At 37.0% G+C, this 24,521-nt stretch overlaps 1 protein-coding gene across 4 annotated transcripts in view; it reads right to left on the reverse strand.

The window, feature by feature from the left end:
- LOC150081391 (protein lin-28 homolog) overlaps positions 1–24,521 on the reverse strand; it is a 324,578-nt gene that overhangs the window by 22,397 nt on the left and 277,660 nt on the right. For all 4 annotated transcript variants that reach the window (XM_090379260.1, XM_090379264.1, XM_090379262.1 and 1 more), the window contains exon 3: positions 19,221–19,393. In XM_090379260.1, the coding sequence (XP_090235386.1) occupies positions 19,221–19,393 (173 nt within the window). The remainder of the gene's footprint in view (positions 1–19,220; positions 19,394–24,521) is intronic.

Here is a 24,521-nt window from a genome sequence, read left to right on the forward strand (position 1 = left end):
TGAATTTTTAGTCATTTTAGTCATTTTACTTTAGTCATTAATAATAACTAACATCATTTGCTCTGTATCTCATATTGTGCTCTTCCTTCACAACGAGTTGCCATGGTATTGCGCTACCTCGAATAAGTAACGCTTCACTAATAGAGACTATTGTTACTTATTTTTAGTGAGTACCACCATCCAGACGGCACCGTTTCAAAGCTATTGGCCTATCATCGGTGGGTGGGTCATGTCAGCAATACCAGGGTACCTGCCCACCCACCGATGATATGTCAATAGCTTTGAAACGGTGCCGTCTGGGTGGTGGTGGTGGTGCTCACTGAGAATAAGTAACAATAGTCTTCTCTATTAGTGAAGCGTTACTTATTTGAGGTAGTGCAATATCATGGCAACTCGTTGTAAAGGAAGAGCACAATATGAGATACAGAGCAAATGATGCCTCCTACACTACCATCGTAGTTTCTTAAGAGTTATCTATGGTGTATTTGCACCCATATTATATATATATTAAACTCTTACTCTTAACGTATTATGCCTTGTGCATTTAGTTATTTTTAAATATAATAGTAAACAAAACACCTGCTTAAATATGGTTAACACCCAGTAACCAGAAAACAAACAGGAGGACAAAATATAAATTTCACTGTCGACCAGAACCAATCGATAGTCCTGAAGGTAATACAAATTCTTTTTATTGCAGTTAGCAGCAATTTCATGCTTGGTATAAGAGTGGTTTAATTCAGTTATCACTGATGTCAATTTTTAAGTTATTTTTAATTAACAATAAGGAAAAAAAAGCGCTCCTTGACAGTGTAATGGTTTCGCCACTTGAATTCCATCGGAGAATGCAGGAATTCTTACGAGCTTTGATCGACGCTGTAGTTGGCCGACCTCAGGCGAAGGAAGTAAGGTTTTCTTATTGAGTTATTATGGGTTTTTAGCCTGAAGCGTGAAAATTAGCAGGTGAATGCACACTTCTAGAGACACAATACAAGCGAAGATCAATCTAAGTACAATATGAACCGGGAACTATGATCAAAGTAGTCAGCTTCAAAGAACCTTCAAATAACCAATCAGCCTTTGTATTATATCGGAGAATAGAGAAATTTTCTTCCTTGTTTCTATGGTAAATCGTAAGAGTGGAAAGGGCTTTTCTAGAAAATGGGTACATATTCTTTTTTGGGAGTCTAACTCATCAGTTAGACGTTGCGAATCGCGGTTTTGTTAAATATGGTCTTTGCGCTCTTCAGGCACAAACTATCCACAAATTAGTCTCTGACGATGCGATCTTTTGTAAGAGTTCGAAACCCTTGAGGTCCACAGAGAGCTCCATGCCTCATCTATGATTTCTGCATGAAAGCGTTCACTATAGAAGAGAAACTTGAAGTTCATTTTAAGCAAACTCACCCTATGAAGGCTAATGCAGTCAACTGAGACAAACAGAACTAGATTTGAAGTCCAGCTAATATTGAGGCTGGAAGTAGATCTGCTGTTATTGTAACTATTAGTGTGACCTTTTCTCACCTTCCTGCCACATAGGGTTTTAACAGTCATTAATAATCATAGGTTCGACATCAAATATAGGCGGTTAGTTGACCCAAGGTTGCTCTGTTAACACCTAGAGGCTATATTTACTTACATCGTATTTACGTTCTCTCGTTATTGTGCTATTAATTTAAAATCAATTCTCCGCCTAACAAAATACACTTCGATCCCTGCTTACGTGTGAGTTTTCGAACTGCAAATAGATCACTGGGAAAGTCAGATCACCTTAGATTCAATCCAGGTTCCAATTAATGAAAAATTTTAATTTTAAATCAGTAAGATTGAAGTGAATGATTCACACGATCCAGATTATTGAGTTTCTAGCAGGACATGCCAAAATATTTTGGAAGGATCGGGTCTCATCTTCTCAGGAATAAGCCTTATTTAGAATATAGAATTTCTAGATTTTAATTTTTTGTTATCATAATTGGAACATTCTCGCAATTAAACTTGTTAATATTTGGTAAGTATTTTTAAAGGTGCCTGTTGAAATTATTATTTTTTAATCATTCTTAAGATACTATCTTGGGATAATGACAATGCTAATTTTTTATGTAATTAATTATTTTATTTTGCTAATAGCGAATTTAATTCATAAAGCAAAGCTTTTTTTAATTTTTTTTGCGACATCAGCTCATGCTGTGCAAGCATTACAACACAGAATAGCTCACGGAGGGGAAGACCCTTCGCCTGAGATCGGACTAAGCCTCTGCTGAAGAGAACTTTGAGAATTCCTCCAGTTGCCGAGGGGATTTTAATCCGGAACCTCTCCAAACGAATGACAATTGGCGAATCCACTATATGATCACGGCGGACATAAAAAAATGGCCAAAACGTCACCGCCAAGACCGTTGTGTTTCCAGTCTCATTTCCCCAAAATAATCACCCACCTCTATGCATATAACATATGTAATATGCTTTCAAAGCAATTAAAAGAAACACAAATGAGGGTAGGTAAAGAATTCTTTTCCTTAACATTTGTGTAAGCTGTGAATGTTTCACGAAATTTCCAGTTTGTGGATTGCCCGACTGAAAGACTAAAACTGACCTGATATTTAACAGCTAAAATTTATTTGATTTCTGTCTTCCACGTCTCCATTTTTTTAAGTTCAGACATTTTTACGTTTTTATTTATAAATTTGTTAGAACTTTTTACTAAACCAGCTGAGTTAGCATTAACTAAATGGCTAAAGAATATTGAAAAACTCGAGATAATAGAGAATTCTTGTATAACATTGTATCAAAAGATGCTTTCAGAAATTTTTTAATATTTTGCATAATACTGAGGTTCATCGGTAAAAGAAGAATTATTCATTGCTGTTCTTTTTCTCCTCTATGAATTTTAAACAGAGAATTTATTCAGAGAAACGACATATTTAATAGTCTTTAGAGGAAAAGGTGAAATTGTATTATTCCTGTGTCAACAGAATAGTAATTATCTACAACTTCTAAACGTCAGATGTGTTTGGAAGTGAGGATGGGGTAGTAAATGATACTGGTCGTTTTGAGATTTTGACAGCTTGCAATGGTGCATTCACAAGTAAGGCTATCATCATTGTCTTTTTTAAAAAAACAGCAACAGGTAGCTGTAGTAATCATGTGACACCAATCATGCGGTCATGCGCGTTCGTTATAGGATACGCCTTCGCTTTATTAAAGAACGAAAAAAAAAAAAAAAAAACCGGTTTCAGGATCAGTGGTAAGTGGTAATAGGCAGAAGGTAAAGAGACACCTACGGCGATCCATCATTGTCAGGCGTGAGCAGAGGGGTGAGCAAGAGCGCGTAAAGAGCTAGAATCTCTCAGTTAAAAAAAAAAAAAATCAGATTGTAAGGTATACAGGGGTGACGGAAAGCTGACAATGCGAAGGAGATAGGTGGCGGTGAAGGACGTCCATCCTCGACAGCCCATGAAAAAGGAAAACAAGAATTTCGCAGCACGCGTTGTGCACGTGCCTGGGCATTGGCGTCGTGTATTTATTAATTTGTTTTACCGTTCGCTCCTCCCGCGGTATTCGATTTATGATTTATTGGCTGTTAAGTTCTTTCGCACTCTTTGCAAGATCTCTTCTAAGTCTATTCCGCAGCGTTCTCTTTCTCTCTCTCGCCCTCTTTCTTTATCTTTTCTTCTTTTTTTTAAATTTTTTACCATCATACCTCTTCTCCCTTACCCCATTTCCTAAACTTGATTGCAAAAAATAGTTTATCAGTAGCAATTATGGCCCCGCTTTACTCCATCTGTAGATGGCTTCATTGTAACCTTTTTCATAAACTAACTTGTATTGTAATATTAACTATGTAAATTATATTTTGTTAATTGATAATTAAAGGATATGTTCGTCTCTTGATACAGTTCATGACATTTAGTTGTATTATTTACTTACGTACACACAAAAAGCAGTGTCTCGCAACTAATGTTAATTAAATCCATCAAAACTTCTATCATTTATAAGTATTCAGATGATAATTTACAAAACTCAGCAACAAAAAAAAAAAAAAAAAAAAAAAAACATAGGAGTTATGCATAAAATTAAAATTACTTGTCTTATTTACGTCAAAAAGTAAAAAAAAAAAACAAAAAAAAACTGAATGGATTCAAATTATGTTCATCTTACTATTTTTAGTAAGTAGAATCTTTTGCTTCTTCTACATTAATAAATAAATATATATGATACCTAGGGGACTAAATTCATGCCTCAAAAAGTATTACTGTATTTTGAGAAATAAATTGGTCACCCCCAAAAACTATATTTCGTGTTTCACTAGCTCATGCTGCTCATTTGCACTCGAATTGTGGTACTTGGAGATGTATTGGAACAATTCTTGTCTCAAAATAATACCATACTTTTTATTAAACAGAAAATTTTAAAAATAATAATAAAAATCGCAGATAGCAACAGAAGTTCTAATATATTCGCATCATTGTAGAAATTTGAGCACTGTTTCTATCCCTCACTCATACAGAGCTACAAGCGGTAGACAAAATAATGGAAACACCTGGTATGAAAGTAGTGATTTTTGTAATGACTGAAAGACTGATGATTATGAATATGCAGTGATGATATATTTTTATATTTTGTTTCCTTCACAAGTAGTACTGTGAAGGAAAGACGATAAAAGCCGATGTTTATTTAGAGAAGGTATAAAAAGTACGTGCAGAAAATGACCGACCTACCTGAATTCCAAATTGTTAGTGCACGTTTAGCAGGGGCATTGGAGACTAAAACTTCTGATTTGTTTGATTTGTTTAATGTATCCAGAGCAACTGTATCAAAAGTGATCTCTGCATTTACCAAGTATGGAAAAACAAAATGTGACAGGACGAATTGTGGCAGAAAATGGAAGCTGACTGAAATATACTGCCAGACACCATGAAAAGGATTGTAGCCAAAATATAAAACAACTGCTTCAAAAATAATGCGATTTCAGCAATCCAGTTTCTAGCAAAACAGTTCGGCGAGAACGTCATAAAGCGCTGAAATTTATGGCAGAGCTGTTATTGCTAAGCCACTGATAAACTATTTTATTGATGGTAATGCTAGAAAGAGAATTCAGTGATATAAGGAGCACAAAAACTTGACACTTGATGATTGAAAACATGTCATATATTTTACGATGCATATTCATTCACGCTTTTAACGTCAGGGAGAGTTTATTTGAAAAACAGCAAGGATTTCTTTACGTATATAAACTCTAAAAGGAAGGGAATGAATCTGATTGGTCCACTTGATATCGATGGTTCGACTGTTGATGATCCTGCTCAGATAGCAAACAAACTGAATGAGTATTTTGCATCTACATTCACACATGAGGAGTTATTAAGGTTTGAAAATGCCACAAGGTTATCAAATTGTAGCAGGGTGCTTAATGATTTTGTGATAACTGAGAGCAAAGTGGAGGAGAAATTGTTGAAGTTAAACATAAGAAAGGCACCTGGGATGGATGGGATCTATCCAGTTATATTAAAGGAGGTGGCAAAGCAACTAAGCAAACCCTTAGCCATAATTATGAGAGCATCCTTGGACTCAGGGGAGGTCCCCACGGACTGGAGATGTGCAAATGTATCCCCAATTCACAAAGGGGAATCGAAGGGTGACACTAGTAATTACAGACCAGTTAGTTTAACTTCTGATCCGGGAAAAATAATGGAGTCGCTGGTTAAAGATGCATTGCAGGATCATCTAGACAAGACTGCAGCAATAATTCAGACACAGCATGGGTTTGTTAAGGGAAAGACTTGTCTGACAAATTTGATAGGATATTATGATGTGGTTACAAAGGAACTGGATGCAAAAAATAAATTTTGATATCATATATTTGGATTTCAGGAAAGCTTTTGACACTGTTGCGCATGGAAGACTATTGTACAAATTGGAGCAGACTGGTATTAAGAGTAAGTTGCTACAATGGATAAAAGGATGGTTGAGTGGGAGAAGACAGAAGGTGGTAATCAATGGGTGCTGCTCTTCGTGGACTAATGTTATTAGCGGAATCCCACAGAGTTCGGTGTTGGGTCCACTGTTGTTTTGTATACTGTATTTATCAATGATATTGATGAAGGTATATCAGGCTTAGTGTCGAAGTTTGCAGATGATACAAAGGTTGGCAGGGTTGTTAATGACAGTAATGGCAGTATGCTACTGCAACAGGATCTAGATAATTTGGGCAGATGGGCTAAGAAGTGCCAACTGAAGTTTAACCTTGACAAATGCAAAGTACTGCATATGGGTAGAAGTAACCCCAGAGAAACGTACCAACTGTGTGGTACTACACTTAAAGTCTTAGAAAATGAACAAGACTTGGGAGTAATTGTGCAGTCAGATATGAAGTTTTCTGAGCAATGCAGACAGGCTGCCAGGGCAGGTCATGGGATTTTGTCAGTGATATATAGGAATTTTGCTAGCAGGGAAAATTAGGTGATTGTCCCCCTGTATAAGGCAATGGTCAGGCCACGCCTTGAGTACTGCGTACAGGTCTGGTGGCCTCATTTTAGGAAGGATGTAGATTTGCTTGAGCGTGTACAGAGAAGGGCAACAAGATTGGTGAGGGGAATGAAGGGATCCTCTTACGAAAAGAGGCTTAAATTCTGCAAACTGTAGTGGCTGGAGACTAGCCACCTGCGCGGTGATCTGATTGAGGTGTATAAGGCCTTGAATGGGTTGAGCAAGCTGAATTCTGATGGGATCCTTCCACTTGTTCAGATTACGAACCTAAGGGGGCATAAATTCAAATTAAGAAAAGACAGATGTAGAATAGATGTGCAGAAATTTGCCTTTAGCCAGCGGGTGGTTAATTGCTGGAACAAACTTCTATCTGTGTTTGTGGAAGTTGATAGGTTAAATAAATGTAAGGAGGAACTGGACAGGATTTGGAGGGAATGGTGTGATTTTTTGTTTTTTTGGCTGATGCTGCATAAGCTCATACACTTGCTTTCTTGCATCACATGCCACTACTACTACTACCCTGACTCTCTTGTGCCAACCGTCAAATATGGAGGTGGATCAACAATGATTTGGACAGCAATATTTTGGTATTCTTTAGGCGTTATTATCACCCTGATTTTTTTTTTTTTTTTGATTTGATAGTTGTTGGCGCATCGGCTTCTGTGGCCATATTGCACCTCCCAAGGTTTTTGCAGTACTTTGATCCAAGCCCGAGGCGGGAATCGAACCCGCGACCTTTGGGTTGCCGGGCAGGTACTTTACCCACTCGGCTAGCCCGGTCGGCTTTATCACCCTGAACGGGAGAATTAATGACACTGATTACCTTGCTATTCTGAGTGACTAGGTTCGTCCCATGGGGCACACGTTGTTTCCGGCAAACGATGCCATGTGTTTCAATGTGATAATGTTTCAATGCACACCGCCAGATGTGTCCAACCCTGATTTGAGGAGCATGAAACTGAGACTAAGCTTCTCCTGACCTGCGCAATCACCAGATTTAAACGTTATTGAGCTACTGTGAGTATATTTGGAGAGGAGAATGAGAAGCAGATTTCCTCCACCTTCGTCACTCAAGGAGCGTCAAACGTTTCTTCATGAAGAATGGTCCAACATTCCTCCCGAGACAGTTCGATATTCATTTGAATCTATTCCACCTAGAATGCAAGCTGTTTTAAATGCAAAGGGTGGTCCAACACCATATTAGTTCATACCTGTAACTCTTATCACAGGTGTTTTCATTATTTTTCCACCCCCTCTATTTAGACAACTGTCTTGTCTTGTCTTATTAGAACAATGCCAACAATTCCTTTTGTTTCAAAAGACGTCAAAGCAGACTAAAAGTACACAATGCCATTATGTCTACTTATAATTACTTATAATAAGACAGTTGAGAATTACCTACGGATATTTGAATAGCCACACTGTCAAATTTGGTGTTAAAATATTTTCATAATATGCTGTCTTTATTTAATAAGTCATCATGTTAAACATAGTTAAAAAGGCCGTTAATTATGATTTTTAAATTATTAGATTTTATTGCATACGTGAACTTTATTTAATGGAAAATTAAAAATATAAATGAGGCTCTAAAGCCTTTGAAGATTATCTTGTTTTTGCTCTCAACTTTACTAATCTTGGCCATCTCTTTTCAGTATATAGACTCAGGCTAATGTAAATCCTGCATATGTAGAGTGTAGTTAGGTTGTATTGTATTAGATAATCGTCGCAACAGTACCGATTTAATACAATTGTATTATCGAATTTTAGAAGGCTAATCTCGTTTTTGTATAACCTTTCGAATAGTTGATTTGTATTTTAGCGTGAAGAAAAAGATAATCACATATCTAATTTTAGATAAAACTAAAGATTTCTAAAGATGGGAAAAATTATGATGAACGCTTAAATGCAATCTTCAGCTTTGTAAGCGTTTGTTGAAAGTTGCATAAATATGAATTTAAAACTTGAAGGTAGAGCTAAAGTACTCAGATTGCGTATGCTGTTGAGAGTAAATAGAGTAAGCTTAGTGACAAATATCTTTCCTCTGCTCAGCGAATGGAATAACTCAATCATAAAACATATATAAATCTGAACAGTAGAGGACACAGAAAAAAAGGCTAGGGATCCCCGATTTCAATGTAACAGATTTTTGACTTTGCATTGTTATAGATTACTAGATACAGTCTATTAGACAGCTGTGGATCTTAACTAACCAGAAGAATGCCAATATTCCTTTTTTTTTTTTTTTTTTATCAGCATGGTGCATAAGGCGGAGGCATTTATGTATTATAAAAAAGAAAAAACAATTTATAATAATAACATTCTTCATATTTATACTCAGATTGTATGCAATAACTAACCCGAAACTACTTATATGCTTGCAGCATTCTTCTGTAGGAAATGATCATGCCCATCATTAAGTTGCAGTGGTTCGTGTTTAGATGGCTGTTATGTTATTGGCACAAGCCTTATGATAGACGGAGCACCTCTATAAAATATCGGTAAGCAATTAAAGCTTAACAACGCTTTTCAGATTCATCAATCAGGAAGTGACATTAGGGGAAGAGGCAAATCAGTTAATACAGACTAGGTAATACCATTTAGGAATGAAGGTAGGGAAAGAGAGGAGAGTACAGGAGACTTAAGCAGAGTGAAAATGAAATTCAGATGTGCTGATGATACCTTCCTCGATGATTTTTGAAGTAATTTAACAGTTTTAATATTCATAAGTGTCCCTACATCAGAGAAAATATTTAAAAAAATGGATATCCTATGTTAAAAGAATTAAATTAATGCCTTAAATATTCAACACGCAGGAAACTCAGTTAATTTTCGTTAGTTAAAATGTCTACAGAACGTATTTTGTAGAGGTTACTTTTTAAATCCTCAAGAGCTCATGAAGTGGAGTGCAGTGAAAATTCTCTATTCTCTTTAATAATTCAGTTATTTAAGAATAAGTGGACGATAACCAAATTAAAAAAAAAAAGTGCGATCCAGAATGCTATATTCAAAAAGTAAAGAGATCGTGAGGTGGATTTATGGTATGAGTTTTTCTACATAGAGATCCTCCAATACAAAATTCCTGGTACCTTAACTGAGCTTTCCGATTATCAAAATTTCTCGTGAGTGCAGCTCAATAACATCAACGTCCTTCTGAAGCGGGAATCCATTTTAAGTGCTTCAAACGTCTCCAAAAGTGTGGGGGGGGGGGAGAGATCAGTTTCAAGCAGTTATTCTTTGTGAAGAATGAATTAGGATAAATTTGGGACTAGTATGTCTCTCCCACTTGATTCTAATTATACCATATAAATAGACCATTCTGCTCTTAATAGAACATTATTTTTGTTTTTAAAAAATAATATGTAATTACATATTTACGAAAATAAGTCTATATATACACAACATGCCTCCGTAGCTGAGTGGTCAGGAGCGGGAGTGCAGTAGCACACGCTCTTCGAGTAGACCGGGGTTTAAGCCCCTGACTGCTAAATACGGTCGATCTGCCAGCCCGTACTGGACCAGCGTGGCAGATTATCTGGCTAGCTCCTCTGATACTATGAAGTCAACTCGATGTATGAATAAAACGTTTACATTTTTCTTTAAAAATACAGCTTGCGATTTATTTTTCTTTGGATTCATTCTCAGCCTGCTTTTCTTCCTCCACTTTTCCTTGGATTCATTCTCAGCCTACTTTTCTTTTTCCACTTTTCCTTTGAAACTGACAAATCGAACTTTGCCTGACATCCGTTAAGTTAATACATTAAATCATCGAAAAATGTATAATTCATGAATTACCGGTGGCAATTCTTCAGCAACCTGACAACTACAATTGTCAAAGTTTTCTTCATTCATTATTTATGATCATCAGACCATTTCAGTCACATATGCTATGAATCTGTCTCTTTCTAATATAAAAAATTATAAATTTCCGAACCTTTTCGGTTATATACTGGTGTACAAAAGTTACAACAGTGCTTTTTATTTTTTTAAACAAAATTGAGTAAATTTTTACGTGGAATTAACAATATGAAATCTGGAACTTGCAAATCCGGAGGCTAGAAAAGTGCACGCTACAAAGAGTACGACTTATTTATAAACTTCTAAACAGAATTCTTCTAATTAGGTTTTCTCATTCTTAATGTGCACAGTAAACATTAGACGATTCAGAACGATTAATTGCCATTGGCAGGATGATGGAAAGACAGTCGTAAGCTGATGTAGCCAGAGCCTTAAACGTAACAATAACACTAATTTAAAGTTTACGGCAACAGCGTCATCAGACAAGGAAAGTACCACGAATCCCCACTGCTACCTTCGCGGGCATGTACGGAGTCTGGAACCACAGTTCCAACTGTAGTTCCAGACTCCTGATCTAATCCGTTATCTGTTTCTTCTTTTTGGAGAAAGGTCGGCCAAAAGTTACAAACATCCCAGAATGACTGATATCTGCTCATTATAGTGAAACTCCACAGAGAGATGACACCGCAGAGACACTCTCTCTCTCTCTCTCTCTCTCTCTCTCTCTCAGCCAAAGGAACAACAGTTTCAAGGAAATTGTACAGAAGGTTTCGGAAAAGTGGACTATGTGCGAGCAGGTTAATGGTTTGTGCTTTCCTTACCCTTTTTAAGAAGAAACCCATAGCACTACCTTTGGAGTCAAGACAAATGGATAAAAATGAGTCTCCTTTAAGATGTGTTGAAATTCAGATTTTACTAATTTATGCATGATCTAAAGCGGAGATTTTGACATAGTGTTTTGGGTAAGGCACCGCCGGTGGCCTTTCACAACTGGGCAATACGGAGAGAGTGTGAAACATGCGCACATTCCCCTAATATAAAAAAACAAACAAAAAAAAAAAAAAAAAAAAACAGGAAAAGGTGGTCTGATAGTATGGGAAAGTAGTTCCTTTCCCAGATGCGTGAATGGTTTTTATTGTTATTTATTCAAGCAAAGAGAAAGTTACATCCAGCCCTTGCCAGTATCCATACGCTAGAAGGGTGGAAACACAACCATCACTGCATTCGCTGTGTGTATTAAGCATTAAAGCAACTAAGATCATGAGGCGTCAGTATATGCGTCTGTAAAATTGTGTATATTCTATAGTCGATTTGCCTGTTTACTTGGCGAAAAATCCAAATTTCTGGGTGAAAAAAAAAAAACATGCCGCTCTCGCCTGAGACCGACTAATTCAGCCATATTGTGAAAAGCCTATAAAAATTCTTTTAATCATTGACGGGATTCGAATTCACGTCCTGTGCTTGCTACCTGTGAGAGCTATATACATCAAATAATTTAATATTTGAATTAAATAATCCAAACCCAGAAATAACATAATACGAAAGTTTCTTAATGCACTTAATTTTTCATATGCCCTTAGAATAAAAAATAGATGGGGAGGCCATCATGAACCAATATGAACGGAGCGTTCTCCTGCACAGATATTGCATGAGAAGTATAGGCGTGTTCCGATGTTTAAAATGCAAATATGGCATATGTACCAGCAAACACTTTTTATAAGCCTTGCCCTCAAATTAATAATTAGTCTCACAGATCATCGCACGGTTGATCTGTAAATATTCCAGTCGTGTTTGCTGTAGACATATGATTTAGACAGCTGATTTTGTTAAGAAAGGGTCGTACTGTCGATGTTTGCTGATTTCTTCTGTTGTTCTTAGGTAAGATGATGAGATTGTAGATGTCCAGAGCATATGATTTGCTCATAAGGTTAGAGAGGGAAATGATATTTCCGGTAATGATCTGTTTCCTGTAGTCAACCCATGAAGCTAACAGAGGACATGCTTAAAAGCATAATGATAGTTTATGATAATAGGGACATTTAAACTATTAAGGACACTTAAACTAAGGATAATAAGGACACTTAAACTATTAAGTGTCCTTATTATCATAATAGTCAATACCTAAGTCCCAAGAACCATAAGTACACTTGTGGAGCATGTAACTAAATCGCTGATGCACAGTCACTGATACCACACAAGAATTTATCCCTTGCTCTCTTGATATAAACCTGTCATTAAAACGACAGGTTTCAATCCCAGAACAAACCGAGATCCATCCGAAAGTAGACATTTCAAATCTTGTTATCTATTAATAGTAATAGGGAATGAGGAAAAAGGCTTATTTTTCAGCGTGTAGCTGCAGCCCAGTTGATTGAAGGAATATGTTGGTGTCGAGATTTATTACGTTGTACACTGGTCAGAACAATTATGGGATCAGCGTGTGAAAACAATGTTTGTGTAAATATAATGACAACATACCGTATGATGAAGTTGAAGCTAAGTTCAATCAGTTCATTTCAAAAAACGTCAAAGCATCTCTAGCGTGAACTTAATTGCAGATTTATTGGAACATGACACCTCAGAAGCAAAGTACTGTAAGTTGGTAGGAACGTTTTTTGTCACTGTTGTTGATGGCGTGTATACAGACAACGACTTTAGTACAGTATGGCCCCAACAACCGTTAAACATGTTTCGCACCTAAGATGCATCGATCAAATGAAGGTAATGATGAGTCGTTGCGAAATCAGTTGTAACTCTTGTGTAAGTAGCGTTTCAAGCTGATTAAGTGTCATTGGACAACATTAACAAGCTGCAGCACGTCTTCTTAAGGCGTCCCAGATGTGCCGGATGGATTTGACGTAGGGGTGAAGACAAGCCAATCCATACTGTCGATATTCTCATCTTCCACCATACTGTTGGCCGATTCGGTTGAGCGTTGTTGTCCATCAGAACAAACCATTCACCTACGGAACCAGTATAGGGATGGCCCATAATTTGCAGAATCTCATCTCTCTACTTTCGTGCAGTTAGGGTCCTATTCCTGATGATATGGAGGTCTGTATCACAGACTAATGCCATCCACTGCCAACAGCACCTACCACCGAACTCACTGTGTTCCTGTACGTATACAAGGTAGTTTCGGGTTTCTCTTTCGCGCTGCACTAGAGCACGACGAGAATCTGACTGCAGTCTACTCCTGGATTCGTCTGTAAAGAGCACGCAGTGCCATTCCTCACTTTTCCAATTACGATGTTCGAATGCTCACATTTTTCTGCCCCTACGTTGTTGGGCACGTAATAGGACACACATTATTGGTCGCCTTGCATAAACTGCAGAAATTTCAGGTAGTTTTGGTTGTCGTCGTAGCTGTTGCAAAGTGTCCAAGTAGCCGGTTAGCTTGCTTTCAAGCGTGAATTCAGACAGGAGAGAGAGAGAGGTTTTGCCTCGGAATTACTGATGGTGTATGACCGTTACCTGGACGTCTATGAACGGTCGAAGAGTGTCGTTACCAGTGTAATGACACTTTGCGACACACCAAGCCATGCCATAACTTGATCTTGATTTGATTCTCCCCCGCCAATGATTCTCCAAAGGACAGACTCGGACGAATCCGTCTGAGATGATATTTCCAGATGCTTCACTACGATAATCGACAGATTCGTTGTTTTTTGCAGATGTATGTCACGAATGAGATGCGTCTACGAGACGGTCGGGAATTTAACGAAATACTCGCACCCCTGTTTTGCATGTCTCGGTCTGTGTTTCTTGGAGAATTTAGTAATCTACATCTGCATGTCAGTCTGTGAACGTATGTTGTCTGGCTATAATAGATATTGATCTACTAATATTTTGAACGGTTCTGCTTTGGACTGTTGGAGCTTGATCCAGCTGAGTGGGATGAAGAATAGTGCTCAGACAAGGTACCAACCTATAAAACTCCTTCTTGTGACAGAAAAGGATCGCGAGAGATTACGAGAGTTTTTGTTTTACTCAGTTTAAAGTGTAGAAGGTTACTCCGTTCGGCAGTATTTGCTAGTGGGACAGCTATAAAACAAGTAATAACATTAAAAACAAGTTCGTAACAAGTAATAACATAAAACATACATAGCAGAGTGGAGTAAATTCTGAAAAGTTTTCCAAAATTTTAAGCGAAGATCCTGTCATATAATGATAGCATGTCCATGAAAATTGTGTCGAAGAATATTTTAATGTCAAAAAAGAGTTTTGGGAGGAAAGTGGTTGTAATTCTACGACAGATAACGGTGTAATAGTGTCAACGTCTATGATAAAATTAGTAGTCAATATGATCAATCAGAATGGCCTTTCAAAAATCTTAATGAAAGTGCAGCCAACTGAGATCAGGCGAAATCCTTTGATGTTTTTATCAGGAATTCTTCGGGATGGGTGTCATAGTCGTGTGTTCAAATTTTAAGAACACAAGCTGTTCATAAAATTGTATTGCAGTTGTGTAAAAGAGCATCTACAGTGAACACTGCATATTTTAATCACGAGGAGGGGAAAAGCAATCAGGTCCGACTGTAGGTTTGTTCGCTAACCTGTTGATGATTTTTTTCCCTTGATGATTTTAATTGAATTTAATTTAATTTTAATCGAGGAGCCAAATCACTGAAGGTGTTATCAGCATGTCTATTGAAAATATCTTTTGGTGATTTGGAAACCTGTGCTTTGAGCATAGTTTGTTGGCTGTGTGCCTACTGTCGGAAAATCTTTCATGTTTCAGGAAGATCACGCTTTTCAGTTTAAAGCCAGTAAAATCATGTGAAGTTTCAGTATTCTTCAATATCATGAATTCTCGTTGTTTACTCAAAAAGACTCTCTCTTAAGATTAGCAGAGAACTACGGATAGTTTTTCAGGCTCAATGTATCTCAGTGCTTTAAGGAATTGATGATTCAAGGAACATCAAAGGCGGGACCATCAGTAACATCCCGGGTGGGTAGCAAAAAATCTCAATCAGTTGAGTTGAGTGAACTCATCAGAATATAGTGTTTGAGAAAATTAACTGAAAATGCAGTTTTTGTTAGAACTTTACATGCTTTAGACAGCACAGACCTCGGCGTACATTCAAAGGTGATGTGTGGTCTGAATCAAAATGAAACAGTAACAGCTCTGTTGTTCATAAGACGCAGTGGGTCACAAGGACTAGTGGAACACAACTCAAACATTCAGATCCTAAATCCGATATCGAAACCGAAGTGGTCCATGCAATATTACTGGAATTCATTCCAGAGTCTTGCGTATAATTATGTGAAATATATTCTAGAATATACTTCGATTTTGTGATTTCCATGTGTAATAGTGACACAAAAAGCCTAAAAATGATCAAACCGGCAGTTATTTTGGTGTATAATTGAAAAACAATAATAGTAAATAATCATAAAGCGCCCCCTCGCCTTTCTACACGATCATTTGACGCTGCATGGTAAAACGAGTTTCCAGTCGTAATGTCCAACTATTTGACGGAAGTCGGCCAGATTTTTGTAAGGCAAATACTGTCAAATTTTGGAAATAAAAGAGTTTGTAATTAATGTAGCTTGTTATAAATATATTCTGAGAGAACACCGCAAAAGAAATTTGATGTCAGATCTAGTACCTTCATATCTGGTGGCTGTTCTCTTCCTATGGGCGCAGGAATCGTAGCATTTTCCTTGACCCCCCCCCCGACTCTAAGAGGCCATAAGTGTGACTTAAGTAGGTCCCTATAGTACCTAAATCAGAAAGAGAACACGAGACATCGAACAATATGCAAGAAGTACCTTTTGTACACATTTTTCAGACATTTTCACTCTAGTTAAGTTAAAAATCAAATTCTGATCTTATGTGGGTGAATTCCTCACTTGCGGAATGCTTCCTAATCTGTCTATCATGAATGAAGGAGACTTAATTTTTGTAGGCGGCATCAAAAAAGTACTGAGCGTTTTCATGGAAGCCAGGTGAGGGCAGCGCTCAGAAATCCTTCACAGGAGAGGACGTTTGTTTCTCCAGACTCAGGACTGGCTAGAATCGAGCTATCTGGTTGTGAGGTATATTTCTTTCAAGCTCCGGTTGATCATCGGGACTGTGTTCTAAATCCTGTAAAATAGGAATAACAAATGGGGGAACTGACGAAAGCGTAGCAACTCCATCCGCCTTGGGGACAAAGGATCCAGAGGATAAGCATAGCTTTTTTAAGTTCATTTGTGTGGTGTAGGTCCTTGTCCCTGAAAAACTGGAAAAGAGCCCCCAGAATGAAAGGAGACATTTCAGGACTGTGGGTGGGAAGGAGAAAAATTGGTAGGACATCACACGAGAGCTGATCGTAATTCGGCATCGTGGAATTTCGTTTAATTTTTTATTGGTTACCACAGGGACATGGCATCAGCCTTTTAAACAATGTGAGTGCTAGTTTGATATTTGTTTGGCTTTTAGATTACCTTACTTTTTATTAAACGCCTGAATTATGCAAGACTGGCCTATCAGTACTGGACAGTCTCTTGGTTATATTCATGAAAATAAGACATCTTTTAAAACTGGATGTAATAGCCTTATAACAATACTCTTTCACAAAATATTTGATACAATACATACATTCCTGAGTTCTCAGATTCTATGCTTGTAACTTAAATTTTGCATACAAGTACGAGTATATATCATGGTTGTCAAGAAAAAAAAATACAGTGGCTGCATTCAGTTTTTAACTTGGCCAAAAGGGGACAAAGGTAACATTTTGATGTGAATGTCTGGTAACTCTTGGTGTTCCGACGTCCTCTTTCTACACTTCCTTTATACGCGCGCGCGCGCGCGTATTTATTTATTACTTATACTCTCTTCGTATGTGCCAGGCTTATCTCTCTTTTTCTAAGAGTAATTCTTAATATATATTTTAGCCTCTTGAAAGTAATATTCTTAAGTTTCTTTATTGATTTTCTTTGCAATCTCCTATTATTTTATGGAGATACATTTTAAAGCATATACGTTTGCTGTTTTATAGCTGAAATAAATAAATCTATTGCTGCTTTGTTAATTATCTGTATTATCGTAATTTGCATTGCAGTGCTGGGTACCTTGTTAATTTGGATGATAAATAAGTTAGTTAATGTACGTAAGCGCATTAGCAAATAGTAATAATTCATGGCTTATAACAAAAAAAAAAAAAAACACCACCTGCAAAATGCACTTTTATGCGTAAACTGAGAACATTTTGTTTCTGCGCATCCCCTACATTGTCATTCCTCCAATCAGCCCACGGTAACAAACATAATATCCAGTGCTTCAGTTACAGTATACGGTATATGGATTAGCCCATGTGATATGTATGAAAAAAAAAATATATATAATAATAATTACCGGATTTCCATTGGTCCTATTTTAATGAAATTTCAGAAGGCTGGATAAATCGCTCCAAAAGAGTGAAGTAAAAAAATTCGTAGAAATCCATCCAATGGGTGTGTTATTACACGCAGACGGACGGATGGACAAAGAAATAATAATTTCTGGATTCCTATTGGTCTTCTAAACACAGTTTTCTAAACGATTCAAATATAAAATTTTATGAAAATCTATGTATTAGGAGTTCAGTTGTTATATGCGGACTGACGGACATGGGGAAGACAACAGGCGCATTACGCATATATGCTAACGCACTTAATAAGCAGATATTCATCTATTCATATTTAATAGACTTGGACAGCTGAGAACGTTATCTCCTTATCTTTCTAAAGATGCATTTCTGAAGTTTCACAAATGCATCTTTAGAAAGATAAGGAGATAACGAATGATAATGAATTGTGTTTATTGGTTATTATTTCCTGCGCTTAAGAATTGCGAATTGGTCACTTAACATATTTCACAGTTGATAATTACATTTCAAATACCCAGTAAATTGTAAACTTTAAAAAACAGTTATGGACTGTTCTATTTAATTGTGTATTTTTGGTTAAAGCCTTTTTTTCCCCTTTCATTTGTTGCCACTTGAAATGTAATTTTTCCCCTTTTTCTGTGATTAAAGTTATCTGAGAGAGAGAGAGAGAGTTCGACCTTTTGCATCTGTTCTCCTCACGACATACTTTTGTACAGCTTGAACTTGTAATAAGGAAAAAAAAAAGCGGCTAAGGTTATTTACTAGGCCTACTCATTCTACAAGTTATGGAGTGAGTCAGAAAAGGGAAGCCTAGTGAGTGATCTTCAGCAGCATATTGTTTTTCTCTTCTGTGGCAGAGTTGAATTGATGTTCCTGGTGCCGACTTCCATAAGTCACTACATAATCAGTGAATGTATATTTAATTACAGATTTATATAATCCGCCTTAGAATTATAAATACTGCACTATATCTATAAACCATTGATTTTCTTGGTTCCTTCCAATCGTGTATATATATACATACCGGTATGTACAGGCGCCTCCTTAGCCAGGTGGACAGGAGCACACGCTTCTTGATTAGACCGGGGTTCGAGCCTGTGAGCCACCAAATACGGAGGATGCGGAAAGGTCAGGGAATGACCACCGCATATCCCCGGAGCAATATGGCCTTAGTTGCTAATGCTCCTAAAAACCAAATAACAACAACCGGTATGTACAGTTTAAGCATATAAACTCACTCGAATAATAATATAATATAATTGGTTTTCTCCTTACTATAGTCTTAGTTTCACAGGAAAATTACAGAACAGTATTATCCTGTACTATTTACTTAAAATGAAAATTACCGTAAATCAAAATTAGCATTGAAAAAGGAGAAAATGAAAAGAAAAAAAAGTATTTGAAGGACGTTCATGGATTTTATCACGCACATTTACTGTAGTCTTCTTGACTACTGCAAATGTGACGAAGGAACCGCAACAGACGTCCTAGAAAAAAAAAAGATTACCTTACAGTATGGAGATCTTTGTGTATGAAAAGATTTATAACTGTCCAATCACTAAAAATTCGAAACAGCTATACCTGATTTTCCTAAACCGTTTCTTAGACATCGGTCTTCTGTGTGAACCTTTGCAGTCTTCTCCATTGGGACCAGTTACTGTTGTTGCCTCCAGACCCTTGTCAGATACCTTACATTCGAACTCCACATCCTCATCATCTCCAAGACTGCGGAATCCGGGCATTTGAATTACCGACTGTAGAAGACACATTAAGAAGAAATTTAATATCCAATAACGTGACGAAAAAAAATCTCTGTCCTTTGAAAATTAATGTTTAAGAAACTTACAACTGAAAAACCTAAATTTATCTTATAATAGTTTTTTCTTCTCCTCCCCACTCCTTCTTTATTGTGAGAACTGTTGAAAGGTAGGAGAAGACTTTATTATTCGACTTGTTTAAACTGCCTACTTAACTGGCCCATTTAATTTCTTTTTATGCGAAACGCAATTTTTGAAGACAAACAGTCCGTCTCGTCGTGCACTCATGCATCTAGTTTCTCTACACTTAACATCAATCACAAGGGGTAGGGAAAGAAGAGGGCTTAACCGGGTCTGGCCAGGGTGCACAAGAGTAGCACGTGTATAATTAGTTTTTCACTACCTCCGATGGTAGGGTATCACTACTTTGTCTGTCTGATGTTCATCCCCTCCCTACCTCCGTAGTAGTGACCTAGGTCTTACGTAACGGAGGGAGGCCCGAAGTTGAATGCCTATGATTTATACACCAGCTCCGGTAGATATGACAGCTGACATCCTGACGGAGGGGCCTCAGCATGGACAAGAAGTCCTTGTACCTCAATTGCTTTTTTTTGTTACAGTATACATTAACTTGAATACAGGTGTTTTTCATACTGCTACCAGGTGTCACTTCTTAAACTTTCCCTAGTATCGAATTTTATGTAATCGGTGTAAGTTTTTCATATAATTTTAACTGGGAATATTCAGAGAGTTGCTTATTTTATCTTGCGTATTTGACGTAAATTAACAGAAGTGCGCACTACGCTTCGTGCTGTTTAATATTCTGTTTTATAAACATAATCTAAATTAACCGCTCTTCTTTTTTGTATATTTACACCCCTTCCCCATCTATTATGGTAAAGTTGTAGAATTTATCTGAGTAATAAACCAGTGTAATTGCTTTTCTTTATGATCGGAATTTGTGTGGCTTTACATGCCACATCGCATAACTCTGATCTGAACCCAACAGAACCACTGTTAATGAAATGTAAAGACATGTAGAGAAGTGCCCTCACATGTTAACATCACTCACTCAATTAAAAAATGTTTTGCTTGTGGAATGCGGAAATATTTTTTATCGAAGAGTGGCAAATTGCAGACTAATGGAGCTTTTATTTTTATTAATATATTAATATATATAAGTTATTTTCTCTTTGTATTCCAATGAATTTGTTGACATCACATGGAACGCACTTCTGTTCATAACTAGAGGCCTAAAACTCACATTAAACCTTACTAAATATTTGAACGTTTATTATTCACAACACCATCTGGTTCTAGTTTTATGTATTTACTTTATTCGATGAATTTTAATATAGGGTTTCTCCCTTAGTTATATAACAAGACAATGAACAAAAAATCTTTTGCAACGAAAAAATCATCACAAAACTGTCAATAAAAACGCTGTAAAATAAAAAGGATCTTTCATATAAATAATAAATAAATAAATAAATTTTCTGTTTATACTCCGGGATGACCAAACGGTCAGAGGAGTTCACAAGATAGACAGAATATGTTTTGAAAGGTAAATATGCATTACGAAGGCAATCAAAAAGTAAACGCAATTCACTTTTATTAAATCAAAAAGGCAGTTACCGTATCTCCCCATGTATAAAAAGCACCTTTTTTCGAAAAATTTGGAGTCTAAAAACTGGGTGCGTCTTATACAGTGGTTGTAGATTTTTTTACTTGTATTTCCCGCTTTTTGTTGTCTTTGCGCTCATTGTTTCACACTTGTTACCGGTATATTAGGTTACGTTTTGCCACGTTCTGCCCAGAAATGGCTCAGAAAAGATTTTCGTACAGTGCTGAATTCAAGTTAAAAGTGATCCAGTTTGCAAAAGTGAATGGAAATCATGCTGCTGAATGTAAGTTTGGTCCTCCTCCAACTGAGATAATAATCCGAGACTGGCTACGGGAAGAAGAAACCCTACTGAAAATGCCACGGCAGAAGAAGGCCATTAGAGGCAAGTCAGCAAAATGGCCTGATTTAGAGAGGGAATTGAAGATATGGGTTGAGGAGCAAAGGGCAATTGGAATTCCTGTGTCCACAAAGATGGTTCAGCATGAGGCAAGAAGAATTGCTGATGAAAAAGAAGTTACTGATTTCAAAGGAGGACACAATTGGTGCTTCAGGTTCATGAAACGGAATGGAATAAGCATGCGTACACGCACCAGACTTGCCCAAAAGATGCCTGAAAGCTATGAGCAGAAGGTCCTTGAATTTCATCGTTTTGTCATTCAATGTTGGAAGACACATCAGTTTGAGTTGGGACAGATCGCAAATATGGACAAAGTTCCCCTTCAATTTGATGTCCCAAGTAACAGAACTGTTGATAAGAAGGGAATGAAAACTAACTGTGAAGACAAGTGGACATGAAAAGAGCCATTATACGGTTGTTCTAGCTTGTTGTACCAACGGAACCAAGCTGCCTCCTATGCTGATTTTCAAACGCAAAACAATGCCAAAAGAAGACATTCCTCGAGGAGTGATTGCCCACGTTCATGACAAGGGTTGGATGGATCAGTATGGGATGAAGATCTGGTTTGAGAAAGTTTGGAGCAGGAGACCAGGTGGGTTCTTACGCAAACCTGCCCTATTGGTGCTTGATCAGTTCAGGGCACACATAACAAAAACTACAAAGAAGATTGTTGCCGAGCAAACAACAAAACTTGCCGTCATACCTGGAGGCTTGACATCCCAGCTCCAACCACTTGATGTCAGCATTAACAAACCCTTCAAAGCTGCCATGAGAGACGAATGGAACCAATGGATGAAGTCTTCTGGGGACAATTTGACACCAGCAGGAAGAGTGAAGAAACCAGCTATAGGAGAAGTTTGTACCTGGGTGAAAAGATCCTGGGATAATATCAAGATTGAGATCGTTGTCAAGTCCTTTAAGAAGTGTGGCATCTCAAATGCCATAGATGGAACTGAGGACGAGGCAATATATGAAGACAGTGATTCGTCATCAGACACAGATGAGGAGTTGTATGAATTTTATGATGAATAAAACTTGAGTTCAATAACTTTATGTAATACATTTTTTTTTTCATATTTCGGGCCCCAAAATTAAGGTGCGTCTTATACATGGGGAAATACGGTATATATGCAAAAAATTAGTAATCTTTTTCGCTTGCTTTAAACACTTCTTACATTGGTTCACAAGCTTTTTAATGCTGTATAAGAAACAATTGTATAACAAGTAATTAATAATTAAATAATCTCCCTTATAAACCAGTAATTGAACAAAAATCTTTTGCAACGAAAAATCATCAAAAAACTGTCATGATAAAATAAAAAGAATCTTTCATGTGTTCTGAAAATATTACGAGGATAAATCAAAAAAAGTAGACAATTTATTTTTATTAAATAAAAAAGAGGTAAATATTCATTAAAAAAATTAGTTGTATTTTTTCCCTTTCTTCTGTAAACACTTCTTACATCGATTCACAGTCCTTTTAATGCTGTCTACGAAACACGTTTCGGTTGTTTGCACTTGTGCTCTGCTTCTTTGATTTCTTCATCGTTTGAAAATAGGCATCCGCATAATGCTTTCTACAGGAAATGAAGTTTTTGAGTCATTTAAACGGGGGCCGAATGAGGTCGAGCATTATTATGGTGCAGCCGAACACCTTTTGACAGTAAATCTATGTATTTACTGCGAATAGCAATTTTAAGTTTCTCTTCCAACATGGCACAATATCTTGCACTATTGACATACCCACATTCCTGATTATGTTCCAGAATAGGCTCGTTCAAATCCCAAAACAAAGTCAATACGACTTTGCTGGTAGAGGGCACACTTTTAAATTTTGTAGTTGTTGGGGATAATGTGTGTTCCTGATCCATGCTTTGCTTCTTGTTTTCGAGCTCGTACTGATAACCCGTGCTTTGTCTTCCGTAACGATTTGTCGTAGGACACTCCTTCATGGCGATACTGCTGCAAAAATTGTATGCATACTGTATCTCCAAACACTTCCTTATATTCATTCCCGAGAAGTTTGGAGACTTGCATAAACTTCTCTATATTTGAGGGTGTCATGTATGACCGAATACGCAGATCGTTGCTGATGTCTAATCTTCCAGCAACAGCAGAATTTTCTCGAATGAAATTTATTAACTTTATCACGTTTGTTTACCGTTGATAAAGTTGTTGGATTGCCTGATTAGTCTTCTCAACTACATATATGTTCTGCCACTTCAAAACCTTTCTACCCATTCGCACACTTTTCTTTGACTATTACACAGTTCTCCATTTTGCAGCTGGAAAGTGGAGCGGACACGATTACACCTCAGCAATATAAAACAAGAGTAGCTACAACTGGTGATATTGGATTACTTTTTTGACATTGGATTTTGATGGCGATGACAGTCACCATAGTCGAAATGGTGCGCATAATAATTTCCTTTTCTATAATAGCTTCGAAAGGTCTAATTCAAGTTGACATATTTTCCAACTTTCCACATTTACTTACAAACCTACGTTTGCACTGCACTGCTTCTTGTTACACAGGAGCGACGTTAGAAAAAATAAATAGTGAATAAATTTTCGTTAATGACTATTAAACTTATACATTTCGTTACTCACAGTTGACTTAATGAATTCCTACAGCAATATCTCTTATTCAAAATAAACTTTACACAGTACCGTCACACTGTGATGTGTAGGTGTGTGTGAGGGGAGAGGTAACCAAGAAAGTGTAATTTATTATTATTATTTTTATTATTTTATTTTTTTAATTTAGTGGTTCTTAACCGGTGAGTCACCGCCCCATTTAATTATGGAGCGGGGTGTCGCCTGCTCCATAATTAAAAACACCAAATACTGTCCCAAACTTAGAATGGAAGCTTGTCATAACAAATAAGAGGGATTGGAAAATTTACCCGTAGTTCGCTCAGAAAGCAATTGCCAGAAGTTGAGAAACACAGAGAGAGAGAGAGAGAGAGAGAGAGTCTTTATTGCAACGTTTGATTGTAACTCGATACAAGGTTAAGTGTTGCAACTTTCCCTTCACGTCCAAAAGGTCAGGGGTTGCTTTAAGTTAATTGAATAATGAAATGTAAGTTTAATAATCGTAGATT

This window comes from Mastigoproctus giganteus, chromosome 8 (genome assembly GCF_048544385.1).
Source record: "Mastigoproctus giganteus isolate SK-2022 chromosome 8, ASM4854438v1, whole genome shotgun sequence".
Taxonomy (NCBI): Eukaryota; Metazoa; Arthropoda; class Arachnida; order Uropygi; family Thelyphonidae; genus Mastigoproctus; species Mastigoproctus giganteus.